Source organism: Manacus vitellinus, unplaced genomic scaffold, assembly GCF_001715985.3.
Source record: "Manacus vitellinus isolate BGI_N305 unplaced genomic scaffold, ASM171598v3 scaffold_53_pilon, whole genome shotgun sequence".
NCBI lineage: Eukaryota > Metazoa > Chordata > Aves > Passeriformes > Pipridae > Manacus > Manacus vitellinus.
Window position 1 is genome coordinate 2,277,216 of NW_021940637.1, and position 12,847 is coordinate 2,290,062.

The window sequence follows — 12,847 nt, forward strand, 5'->3', positions numbered from 1 at the left end:
AACTTGTTTTTTGAAAGAAATGGAAGCAGGGGTTCTTGCATAATGAGAATCCCAGGGAATGAAACTGAATCCTTATGTGCAGCATCAACATAAACAGAAGCTGTGTTCTCTTATGGCGACACCTTTGCATAACTAAAAAATCAGTTATACAAAAGAAAACACTAAGTCCCAAATTATTTAGGTTTCAGGGTTTTCCTGCCTCATGATCCAGTGAAAACTTTGACCACGGATGAAGTGCTCTGTGCTCCTGCTAGAACTAAAAGCACAAGCTTCCCAGAATCCCTGCTGCAGTAGAGAGCACAGCACTGGGGGGGGATCCATGACACAGTCTGCTCTGACTTTGGAATCAGATGAAAATGGAAACCATGACTATACAAAAACAGTGATCCTATAACAAATCATTCTCAACGTATCTGGTTGGTGTTCAGACTTTAATTTTCAAAGTACACCGACTGTGAAAAGAAGTGATGGCTGTGGAATGGTTTAACAGACCTCAGTTCTGGCCACACCAAAAGGGTGACACGAGTTCCAAGCACAGTTCCATCAGTCCTAATAATAATTACAAGCACAGCCACTTAAATACACTGAATTTGCAAGCAGGCCTGTGTCCCTTTGAATCAGACAAAACACTGAGGGCACAATTAAGTGAGGCTTTTTACTCTTCTGGTCCAGAGAGGACTTGTACACTGTGACATTTGGTTTTGGATGCCCAAGCTGTCTTGTGGGACTGTACATTACCAGCTTGATCACAGACCTTCATGAAATGAAAAACCCTCCACAAACAGTAAAACCCCCCACGAAGGAAACATTTGAAGAGCTAAACACTTGACTACACTTGTGAGGTTTAAATAAACAGAACTGTGGGATTTTTTTTAAACAGAACCAGGTCTGAGCCATGTATTGTGATGAGCAGTGAAAAGATTTACATTTTCATCAGTCGTTCCCAAGCTTCTTTCCTACTGTGTTAATGGAGAACAGTTAGGAGACCAGATTCCATTTCAATCTCCCCCACCACTGTTGCTACTTGTCCTGTTTACCCACCTTTCCCTGTGCCACCAGTTCCCTCTGGGCTGCTGAAGCTGACTTCACCAGGGCACTGGTAGCAGCTGCAATGGATTTAGCTGCTTCCAGGATCTGTTCTTCAAAATCCAGAGTCTCATCTGCTTGCTATAACCAAGAGAAAACACTGTTACACATTCACCCAATTATATTCTCAAGACCGAGGACATATACAAAGTAAGACAAGATGACTTTGGAACACATCAGTGAAATCTGTGAAGGAGTTTCATGTCGACTAAAGCTGTAAGTGAATTTAAATATTAGGTTGGCCTCCTGGCTGCTCACACTGAAATAAAGTATCACATGAGATAGTTAAAAGAATTGCCACCCACATTCTAATACATTATTTACACTAAAGCTGCTCTAAACTACATCCAGGAAAGTGCAGGTCTGAAAAGAAATTCTTGCTTTTCCTATCAAGGTTATCTCTGTAGTGCCACAATTCTGGCTTCCAGCACTGCTAAACCAGGCAAAGCATTTTCTAAATACTTAAAGACTTACAGCACTGAAGGAGAACAGTGCTACATGTGCATTGTCTCATTCACCTGCACTCAGAAATGTAAAGTAGATGCCAAGCAAGAGCACAGATTTAACAGCTTCTGGTAAGAGCTGTCATTTCCCAGAAGCAGCTTTGTGAAGCAGTCCAGCCTAGTGATCCTGGAGATAGGAAGTTCCAATGGTCTGCCCGGAACACTTCAGTCATCCAAACATGTCTTTCAACAAGCAAACAGAGAAATCAGCTGCTCCTAGTGAGGTTTCTTACTATTTAAAATGCAAACCTGTTGTTCCATAAAAACAACTTCCCTCACTTCCTAATCATTTAAGCAAATACTGAAAACATTGATCCGTTTAAGCACATTTTTCTGGCTTCTGAACAGTTAACAAAATAGATAGAGATAAATGGTTATTGCTATTTTAAACAGAACCAGGCCCGGGCCATGTATTCTGATTGATTTTTATCCAAAATAATCCAACAGAATGTATTTTGTTTGTGATCCAATCACCAGCCTGCCAGAACCCAATGCAGGATCACAAGTAGGGCTGGTGGCTACAATATCAGAACAAGCCACCTTGTGAGATGAGCCTTTGGAAACACTGCTTTATTCTAACTTAGGCAACCACAGTGTCCTTGTGTCAAATAACCAACTTCAGAAACACCAGCCAAGGGTGCTGTGAGACAGAAAATTGGGCACTTCATTTGCAAGTCTAAGGGCACCCATCTACATTTAAGTGAGGTTTAGTTCCCCTCTTACTGCAGTCTGATGCAATAGTGGTCAATCATAAAATAATAAAAGATAACGAGTAATTACAAATCATTTCAAAATGGCCCATCCAGCAGCACTTCACAAACTGCCCTGGGACTAAAAGTCCAGGAGATGAACCACAGGATCCACAGACACCAGAAAAACAGAGTGATCCCAAAATAAAATCTGATGTATAGATAAAGTTGTTGGCACTTTAAATTTTTTCTTGTCCTAAAGGAAAAACCACTTAATCCATGGAAAAGTATTTATCTTGCCTTGCTATTGGGCTATTCCCATCAACCGAAGCACAGCTTTGTAATAAAGGAAATTGCTTTGCAAAGTGAGCAAGTCATGTTCCACAGGAAGCTTTGGCAATGTAACATCATGACCCTTATTAATCCTAAGGGGTTCATCACATTGGTCCTGGCTTGATGCAAAGGTCTCAAGTCTTATTTATAAAACTCTTATTTCAATCACAACATAACCAAAGTGACTCAGTGGAATCCAGGAGAGCCACTATCAGAGTTATACTCCTTATTAAAATAGATGCATTATTGATTTTGATTTGACTAAAGAGTCAAATTAAAATATCAGCAGGAGTACCACTGACTGACAGTAAATGTAACAGACTGTCACTGCACTTTTAACAGACTGTTATTTCACTTTTTCTTTTTGTCCAAGGCTCTCTGTTATCACGAGGTTTTACATTTTCATTTCCAACATAAAATATATTATGTGTATTATTCTTTATATGTCAGCATTGTCAGGAATTCAAACTGAAGTGAGAGAGCATTTCAGTATCAGCTCATTTATTATAAAGGAGGTGTCAATCCTTGTGGAAGTTTAATAAAACACTCATGGCCATGCTCTGATCTATTGGACAGCTGTGTGTGCCCAGATGGAATTCAATTTGTGAAAAACACGCCACCAAAAAGAGGCTGAAGGAAAAGCAGTTGTTTGAACTCAGTTCAGGGTAGTGAGATGACTAAATATTGCACACAAGTGCTAAGGAAAAATTACTACTTTTCAAAGAGAATGCTGAGAAATCCAAGCTTGCATTACTGAGAATGCCACTGGACAATGGCTGGATTAACTTCCACCCTGGAGCAGCAGGTGAAGCTCAGCAGGAAAACAGGCACCTAAACCTTAATATCTCATCAGGAAACAGATTTTTCCCCTGTGTACCAAATTAATTTCTTTCCAACTATATTGAAATTTGGGGGTTTGGAAGAACAAACCACAGGACAAGTTTCTCAGGCTTCCAAATCTTGCATTCCCTGACATCTCCCAATTTCTTTTATTTTTGATAAAAAAGAAAAAAAAAAGGAAAACCAGTTGATCTCTCCCGTGGAGAAGTTATTTTAGAAGCAGCCTTACACAGCACTCAAACTGTTGAACTTCTGTTGGCTTTTCATCTTTTCTAACAAATCCTTCTTGTCTGGTCCTTCCCTGCAGTTTTCCCTGCAGCATTCCCAGGTGTGACATCCAAGGGCTGGATACTCATGTTTGAACTGGGGAGAAGGCTCAGTCAGCACCTTCCCCTGCCTGGACTCTCCCAAGGCATTCCTTAGCAACAAGGACAGGGAGCAGCCCCAGACTGAACACAGCAAAACACCCTAAATGAGAAGTAATTATTCCCATTCCCATTATTAAAGAGTGTGTCCTGAGCTGTCCTAAGCTCACACTCATAAACATCCCCTCACAACATGTGTCAGTTCACAGCCTTCATGAAGAAAGAGCAGTGATGTGATACATGGCAGAAAATATCACCTTGTGAGGTTTTAGAGAGGGCTTCTTGGGCTTCTTTAGAAAACCAGATGTCTGACACAAGTGATCAGCCTCTCCTTCCTCAAGTAGCCCCCTGAAGTTCAGCATCTCATCTTCCTCAAGCTTAAACTAATGTGCTGTTATTGACTGTGTCCAGGAATAAATGGATTGGGAAATAAAGTCACCAGAACAGACAAACCAGAACTATTAGGCTAGCTACAGAGTCTGTAACATGAGATATCCTGAAAATGTTGATTATGCCATTAAAAACAAAACAAACAAAAAAAGGAGATTTTTTTTTGTGGTGTGTTTTAACCATTTTTCTATAGCATCTCCATTATTAGGGGTAGCATAAATAAAGTCAGGGTTGACAGGAAAACAAATGAGCCCCCAATCTCATTGCTAAACAGTAGCAAAAATTACAACAGACAAACCATTTTATTTTCAAGCAGCTCTCATCTTCTATTTCATGGAGAGGAGACCAATATGAGTAAGTCACTGCACTGAGCCATGGAAAACACAATAACCAGTGAAAATCAGTTCTTGGCACAGCTGCTGCTCACTACCACTGAAAGCCCTACACAACTTCCAAGTCCTTCCAAGAGAAGCTCTACTGCTAAAGGAGCCTTCCATGTATGGATTTTAAATCAGATTAGATTAGCAGTCTGCAGGAAGTCTTCTAAACCTGCTTGTGAGTGAATGTACTCCTCCTTATTGCCTTCTACTCTGTTACAACCCCCGGAGACAGGGCAGGACACTGTAGGAATATGTTTGATATATAGTTGGATTAAATAACAACCTAATATATCAAACATATCACACAGAGTCCTGCAGGAAAAGGCATCCAGGTTTGATTCATCTTGGGATAAAAAACAAAAAAAAGGACAAAATGCTGAAAGCTACCAGCAGGAAACTCCTGTGGACTTCTAAAGACACCTGTGCCTGAGGGCACAGGCTGCACAGCAGCATGAAGAGCACCAAGAGAACAGGGTAGGACAGCAATGCTCTCTGCTGCTGGACCTCACCTACCCTACCTTTTGCTTTTGAAGTATTTTTCCCAGCATTAGCACGTAGTTTTTATTAGATAAAATATTTTCCTTCTGAAAATTACTAGTTTTGGGAGTTACTAATTTACACCAGTAGCATGTTTGCACAGCAGGAGGAATATGTGTCTGCACTGCAGGACACCCAACCCTCCAAAATGAAAACAGAAAAACAGAGTCCATACTCAGGAAAAATGTACTTAAAGGAAACCTGACAGCCAAATCCTGCTTGATAAATGATAAAGATCTCCTTGTTTCATTTCCCACCTTGAACACTGCAAGAACTGAACAGGTTTGGTGTCACAGGGAGTAGTAACAACACCTGCTTGGGAGAGTCCTCCAAGTTCTTCCAAGATTTAAGCTCAGAAGAAAGACAGGTATTAACAGGGACCAGTGGGGCAGTGGACTAGTGGACTGAACATTTTGGGAGCACATTCACCTGCAGCCAACGAGCAGGATTTAAAGCAAACAGAATAAGCATCACACAATAAAACATGGGCAGCACTTGGCAGGGCTGGGTGGGTCTTACTAGAAATTGTTCTCTGGGGTAAGATCACTCCCAGTAGAGGAAAATGGAGATGTCTCATGCTACTGGTGTCAGTCTAAGACATAAAGGGGGGGATGACAGGTTCAAAAATATGAAGAAGAAACAAGGAAGGAAGAAATAAAAAAAAAATTAAATAGTGGAACAAATGAGAAAAAACTCTACCTTCAACCACTGATTTGGTTTTTTTTTAGAGGTAAAAGACAAACTGGAACACACAAAGATGAAAATTTCAAGTCTAAATCAAATGACTCCAGTTCCATGCCCCAATAAAAAAATAACTTTACCAAAAAAATAGAGGATCATCCACCAGCTAGTAATGATGATGATGATGATGATGATCGATTTCCTGCAGGCAGATATTCTAAAATTACCAACTAAGGACTTTTCTGCAAGTTCATTGATGATAATTACTGACAACCAAAGCAGGATATTGATCTGGCTAGACCAGAGGTTTGTTCCATTGTAGAAGTTAACTATTATTCCTGCATTTCATAGACTGAGCATAAAAGAAAGCAGTTGTATCAACCCCTTCCCTACTCTAAGTGTTTCTGCTACAACCCTGTGTATGCTGTCAAAGATGAGCATCAGAAAGACAGAGCCTGCTCAACACAGGAAATCCTACTCTGGGAGGATACAAGTCTTCCTCAGAAAAAGTGGGTTTTGAGCCACTCTGTGATATTCCTAAGACCTTTTGATGTGTATTGCAATGTGAAAGAGCTTAAAGGTCTGCAAAGGATGCAAAGGCGGCTGAAATCCCAAATCAAACAAACAGTTGGACAGGAATTTTAGTTTCAGAACATGACAAATAAACAGAGCAATAAATCACAGGCAGACTGGATACTCCAATTAACATGTTAAATGAGGAGCAGGTGTGAGCTCTGTACTCACTGGGAAATTACAATGCCCCTGGAGTGGCTGGGATGTTGGAAGGGAGCTGCTCCACAGTTACCAGGCAACACACAGATGCCATTGTGCAGTGATTGTATAGAAAAGGTGGTGGAGGACTCTCCCATCCTCAGGCTCAGCCTGTGTCCTCTGCTCTGCAGAATCTCATTATAAAGGATCATTTTTCTTTGTAAACAAAATGGATGTACTTGTTAAAAAATGCAGGACAAAGAGCATTTCTTTTTCATGAGCTAATTTATTCCCATCATTAGATGGGGGGTGGGAAGTCCTCAAAGACTGAAGCTTCCAAGAACTATTTCCTCTGATGCTCCTGAATAACAAAATACCACCCTGCACCAAAACATCCAACACTGAATGTTCTTGAGGCCCTGCTTTTCAGGAAGACTTCTCATTAGCTTTACTCTGAAAACAGTTTTGCACCTACAAAGCAGCATGAACAGGAAAATAGAAGCACAGTCCTCTCCTGAAGTCAATCCCACAGCCAAGGCACGATTTTTCATTTTAAAGAGATGCAACGTGGCAATTTCTTCTAAAACCTGCCTGTTATTCAACACCAGGCAAAAGGCAGCAACTGTCCTGGACCCAGTCCTGTGAGCTCTGCATACAGCCATTAGGAACAGCAGTTCCATACAGTGCCTCTGTACTGCACATGAAAATAGTTGGCTTAATTTTATAACATGTTCAGAGACACATTTGAAATGACCTGGTAACATGCAACACTACTTTCCCTCAGGAAAATTAAATAGAAATGGTCATACCACAGATCTGATTTGATACTGTAGCAGCTACTCCTAGCATGGCATAAAATCCTATGTTTTTAGTCTTAGAAAATCCAGCAGGTCTTTTGCATTCTGTTGAATCCCTTCTGTGTTGCTGCTGCTTTCTCCTGCTATACTACACAAATTCAGATGAGAACAAAGGGCCTTCAAAGGAAAGCAAGTGAGAACAACTTTCCACATCAGTAAAATGCGTTTGGAAACAGAAACGTAAATAATCAACAGTAATTTCTGCCATAACTCTTACAAGCATTTCTGACATTTGGCTTTTCTTCCTTTGCTTGCTCGTGACTGGTGCTTGACTCACTCTCTGAAAAGCATCTCTTTTACCCTGTGCCTTCAGGGTAAGAGCCCTCCAGGGCAGTGCCACTGAGGCTCAGGCAAGGTTGGATTGTTTGTACCCTTGCTGTGGACAGAGCACAGCTCAGTACATGGGCTCTGTGCACCCTCTGCTTCATTCACCTCAAAGGAACAAGGGGAGGGACACTCACCTTGGGCTTGGCTCTTGGTTTCAGCTGCTCCAACTTCTTTGCTGCAGCCTCAATGGATGCTGCAGCCCCCAAGAGCTCTGTCTCTGCAATGACTGTGGGGTCTTCTGGATCCACCCACTCTGTCCCTGAAATTAATGGAGAGGAGACAATAACTGCAGTGGCACTGGGAGCTGCCATTCAAACAGGGCACTAACAATCACTTGTCAGGTGTCAAACACAGAATGTACATCACAGAAAGCTGATTTTAATACCACAGTGGCCTAAAAACACTGCAGTTTATGCCATTGAGCACGTAACTCAGAGGGGGAAGAGTATTTAGCAGGATTATTCTGTCATGAAAGCAACTTTTTGAAGAATTGTTTAAGCAAAAAAGCTTCAAAAAGATAACCTGTCCATACTGGAAACAAAACTTGTGTGTATCAGGGCTCCTAAAATGGTTCCTAACTTGAGCAAGTCCTTGGGTACTCAGAGGTCTGACAGAGAACAGGACACAGAGAACACAACCCCAGGCCATCTGCACAGTCTCTGTTTGGGAGTGGGGAGGGATGAATCAGGTCCTGACTGAGGGAAGCACACTTGGGGCAGTGAGTGCCTGAAGAAGCCAAAGCACTTTCTGCAACATATCCAAAGGGCAATTTTTGGGTTTTTTTGTTGTTTGTTGTTGTTGAATTTTTGGCATTTCCCTTGGCTCAACGAAATTTTATAGGCCCGCAAAAGAAATGCTTGGCTGGAGGCGATCTCAGATTTTTGGAAGTTGTCAGTGCATTGTAGTTTTTGATTTCCTAACACCACTCTCTGAATTACAAGATTCAGAAAGCACCCACATTCTGAATGGAGGGAAACAATGAAACAGCCAAAAGAAGTTCATAACCTCTAAGGGCATGGTCTAGAGACCATTTCTCAGCTCAGATGGGGCACAGGATGAAGACATTGTATATTAAGCCCTAATATTGGTAGATATAAAGGGGAAAAAAAAGAAAAAAAAAACTTCCAGAGTGAATAAAAAAAGTGCTTTACAGGTAATAAATGAAAAAAAAAAAAGGAGAAATAAAACCTGATCTTTTTATTTTAATGAAATGAATTAAAATGCAAAAATTGTTGCAAATTAATGAATGTCTCCAAAACTGAGGAGACAATATAAAGAATTTTAAAAAGCACTTAGGGAATAGAAAAATTCTGATATTGGCTTGGCTTGTTAAAGGAAGGAAGGCAGGAAGGTAATAACACATTGCCATGTAGGAGAAGCACTTAGTTAAGGTTTATTTCCAAGGAACATGTACTGATAATAGCAGCAAATAACTGAGGAAAACCTGCACTGTATATTCCACAGAATATCAGAAAAATGAGTGCAGTGTTCTCTGGACTAGCTTAGGAAAGAATGATTGAACAAATATGGATTTCCTAGAAGCCTTTATTGAGGGGGGAAGAATTTAAAAGAAAAAAAGAAAGTTTTAAAATAAAAATTTCTCATATAAAATGTATAATATTTTTAAAATAAAAAACCAATGCTTTATTTAAAATATTCTATTACCTATGAGATTAGAATGCTCATACACCATTCTGATGGCTGTGAGATTTCTTTAGACTACAGTTCCCAGGAAATCTGCAGTGGATGTGCTTCAACAGTAGTGGTCTAATACTTAACACCACACCCTTAAACGTATTTATCCCATTTCAAATGCATAATGTTAGAACTGTTATAAGAGTTCACATGCATTACTGGATAAAAATTTTACCAAGACAGTAACTCAGAAAAATATCATATATTATAAGAACAGTGAACTTGGAACAGTGTTATAAGAACAGTGGAATTCATTGCTTATTTGAGTGCTGGATTTATCTTTGTCCACAAGTTGTTCAATTGTAAGAGTTCAGGAAATCACCTAGACCACACTTTTCTGAAGTCTCCTTGTTTCATTAACATACTCTGCCAGGGCAGGACCCAGACACAGCACCTAAAACTGACAGCATTGCTAAAGGCTGAGGGGATCAAAAATCAAAGTGTGTAAGGTGAGGGTATCCCCTGTTCCCTGAAGTTGGAAAGCAATTATCACCACAAAGCAAAGGACTTATTTTGACTCAACAAATGGGAGTGTAAGGAAAAGAACCAGACATCCAACAGTTCAGCCACCAGCTCAAGAGGAGTGATAATATATTTTGTTTCCTGCAACTGTGCTCTGCTCCATGGCTCCACCTTGCAAGGCCCCCTGACTGAGCCATGACCTCTGACGTGGCACATGAGAGGGTCAAACAGACCTGTTTGCCAACACTGAGCAGGTGAATGCCAGCAGAGAGATTCAAAGAATGGAAGGAGGTTGGTACCAGGACTCCTAGAACGTACTGGAGGGGTTTTTGTTGGGTTTGGGGTTTGTTTCAAACACAAAAATGACAGATCATCCTCTCACTGCAGTGGGAGCCAGGCCTCCCAACTCACCCTTCATTGCCTCTGCTGACTGGATGAGCTCTGTCACGGCCCCGGCAACGCGCTTGGAGAAAGAGGCCAACTGGTGCTTCAGTTCTGGGGTTGGCTTCTGAAGGATCTACAGGGACAGATAAAATGTAATACTGCACATTAGTGAGGATTCCAGAGAATGCTGGAGGATTCCCAAGGCACACTAATGAAGGATTTATTTTATACAGAAATCATGGGAGAGAAAACACGAGCCCAAGTGAGAGAACTACAACTGTCAGTGGAGCTCCAGGAGCAAAGGCTGCCATGTGGATGCACACCAGGCAAGTGGCACTGCCTGGCACTGCTGCAGGGAAGTTCTCAATCCTAAACCTAGGGCAGAAGTATCCCAAACAGAGGCACATGTGTGAGTATGTGGGAGGAATATGCAGCTTTAGCACTCCATGCTCAGGTATTACAGTCACTACACTTATGGATCAGCCTTTCTAGACTGCTGGAGAGGAGCTGATTTTCTGCTATTAACATACTGGTTGGTCACTGTTTCTACAAGACAGAATTACAGAGTTCTGGAAGCCTGTTCTGGAAACAATCAGAGACTGTGAACACAATGGAAATGCCAATTCTGGACAAGACCCTCAAATAGAAGGGAAAGACAGACATTTCTGAACTTAATTTGAATCAAATATTAAACTGGGCTTCTTCAAATGAAAAACAGTCAGACACTCAGTGAAGCTGAATTCTTCCCCTGAACAGGAACATTTTCATCTTTAATTAACTTATTTTTTTGTAAGAAAAAATATTCAGTTCTGGAAATTCATGTATATTCAGAAGCTCCTTCTGAGAGAAGAGTGACAGATACACAGAGAGCTTCAAGAGCAAAACAAGAGGCTGAGTCTTGAAAAGTCACATTCAGGTGTGCATTTTCTTACTGTTTTCAAAAACTCCCCCACAAAGCTGCTCCAGATGCACATGAAAACAGATTGTATCCTTCTGCCAACTTTCCCATTTTGCACTCAAATGCCTAACTCCTTTACTTTGACAGAATAAACTCAACTAAATTGTTTTCCTAGTTCTGCCTGCTGAGAACTCTGCCACGTGAGGAATCCTGTCTCTCTGGAAGGGCCGTGTCAGTGTATGTGTGCAGTGGTCTCCTGCTCCCTAAGGATGATCCTCAGCCAGATCATTTCCACGGGAATCAGAAGGACAGGAATCCTCAGTGGATAAACAATCTGCAGTGTTGACAAAACATAACACAGTTATAACCAAAGTTTATACGCTGCATAAACCCTTATTATGGCAGAAACTGAGCACTGAGCATTGCAAGGGTTATCTTCCCACAAATTACACAATTGTGGTCAGGACTATAAGAAAAAATGACATTGTGCCATAGTACTACCTATGGGAGTGTTGACAATGCTGGAATCGAAAAAACTGAGCAAATTTTAAGACTAGGTGAGGTGGTTTATGAACTGCAATTTTAAAGCCAATTTAGAACTCTCAGCAGATTCTCATCCCCTGCAGAGTCTTGTACAACAACAAAGGCTCCAGACTTCCCCTCCACTCAGCATGATCAATGCTGACCATATGAATATGCAGAAGGACAGGTCAGTCTTCAGCCTTGCTAATACAACTTACAAGATGTTTTACAAAGATGTACCAGCGCTACAGCTTGAATTAGTGTGTTCCTGCACCCAGGCCCTAGCCAGGGGGAATATTCTGTGCAGCAAACAAGTCAGTTTTGTGCCATTTTCCTGATGCAACCTCTGCGCAAGTGAAGACAGTGGCTTAAAAAATTTTAGACAATGCATCTGACAACTCTTGCACCTAAAAATTATCATTTCCAAAGAAAGATGGCTGCTGGATTGTTCTTCTTGGCACCCCTGTGTTGAGACACACAAGCTACTGAGGGAATAACTGAACTTACCAACAACTGTATCACAAGGTGCAGAGGGACTAATTTGAGATTTCTAATCTCCCATGGTCTGTTATGGAGGTTATAAATTAAATGAGATTGCAGATTTAGGGGTTTCTAAAGTACTAGTGTTTCCTAAGGCAGCAAACACTGGTGGGGGGAAAGCAAGGAGACAAAACTTTCTCAATGCTTTAGGGTCCTGAAAGGAAAGAGGCATTTTACTGGAGGAACAGGCCCTTCTTACCTTAAGCCTCTTCACTTAAGCAGAGAAAAAAAGAAATAAAACAAGCAAAAGTTGACTCCAGTCTTTGGTCTGTTCTGGTACAGAGTCTGAAACAGGCACTGTGACAGAGTTCTACAGATCAAATCTGAAAAATTCCTCTAAGTACTGCTAAACTAAAAACAGATCAGAAATCTAATGCTGAATTACTTACTGCCATAGAGCTCTAGAAATTACATAACAAGTTCCAACTTTATTGAACTGTTTTCCATGATAGAGGCAAGCATAACTGTGGCTGTACTGCTATGTTATACATACTTCAACCAGCTGATGTAAATAATTAGACATGCCATGTTCTTGAATTTGCTAATCTGCAGTTAGTGGCTGCAAATTTCAGTTTCACAGACGTTCATATGTCAGCTGAAAGCCACCTAGAAGAAATCACTAATTTAAGTCTTCTCCAGAATCTTCA

General features: G+C 40.9%; 1 protein-coding gene across 2 annotated transcripts in view; it reads right to left on the reverse strand.

Moving 5' to 3' along the window:
• The window catches only part of TLN2 (talin 2), a 152,756-nt gene that overhangs the window by 7,149 nt on the left and 132,760 nt on the right, over positions 1-12,847 (reverse strand). For both annotated transcript variants that reach the window (XM_018081477.2, XM_018081478.2), the window contains 3 exons: positions 10,268-10,373; positions 7,834-7,958; positions 1,042-1,167 (listed from right to left, as the gene is read on the reverse strand). In XM_018081477.2, the coding sequence (XP_017936966.1) occupies positions 1,042-1,167; positions 7,834-7,958; positions 10,268-10,373 (357 nt within the window). The remainder of the gene's footprint in view (positions 1-1,041; positions 1,168-7,833; positions 7,959-10,267; positions 10,374-12,847) is intronic.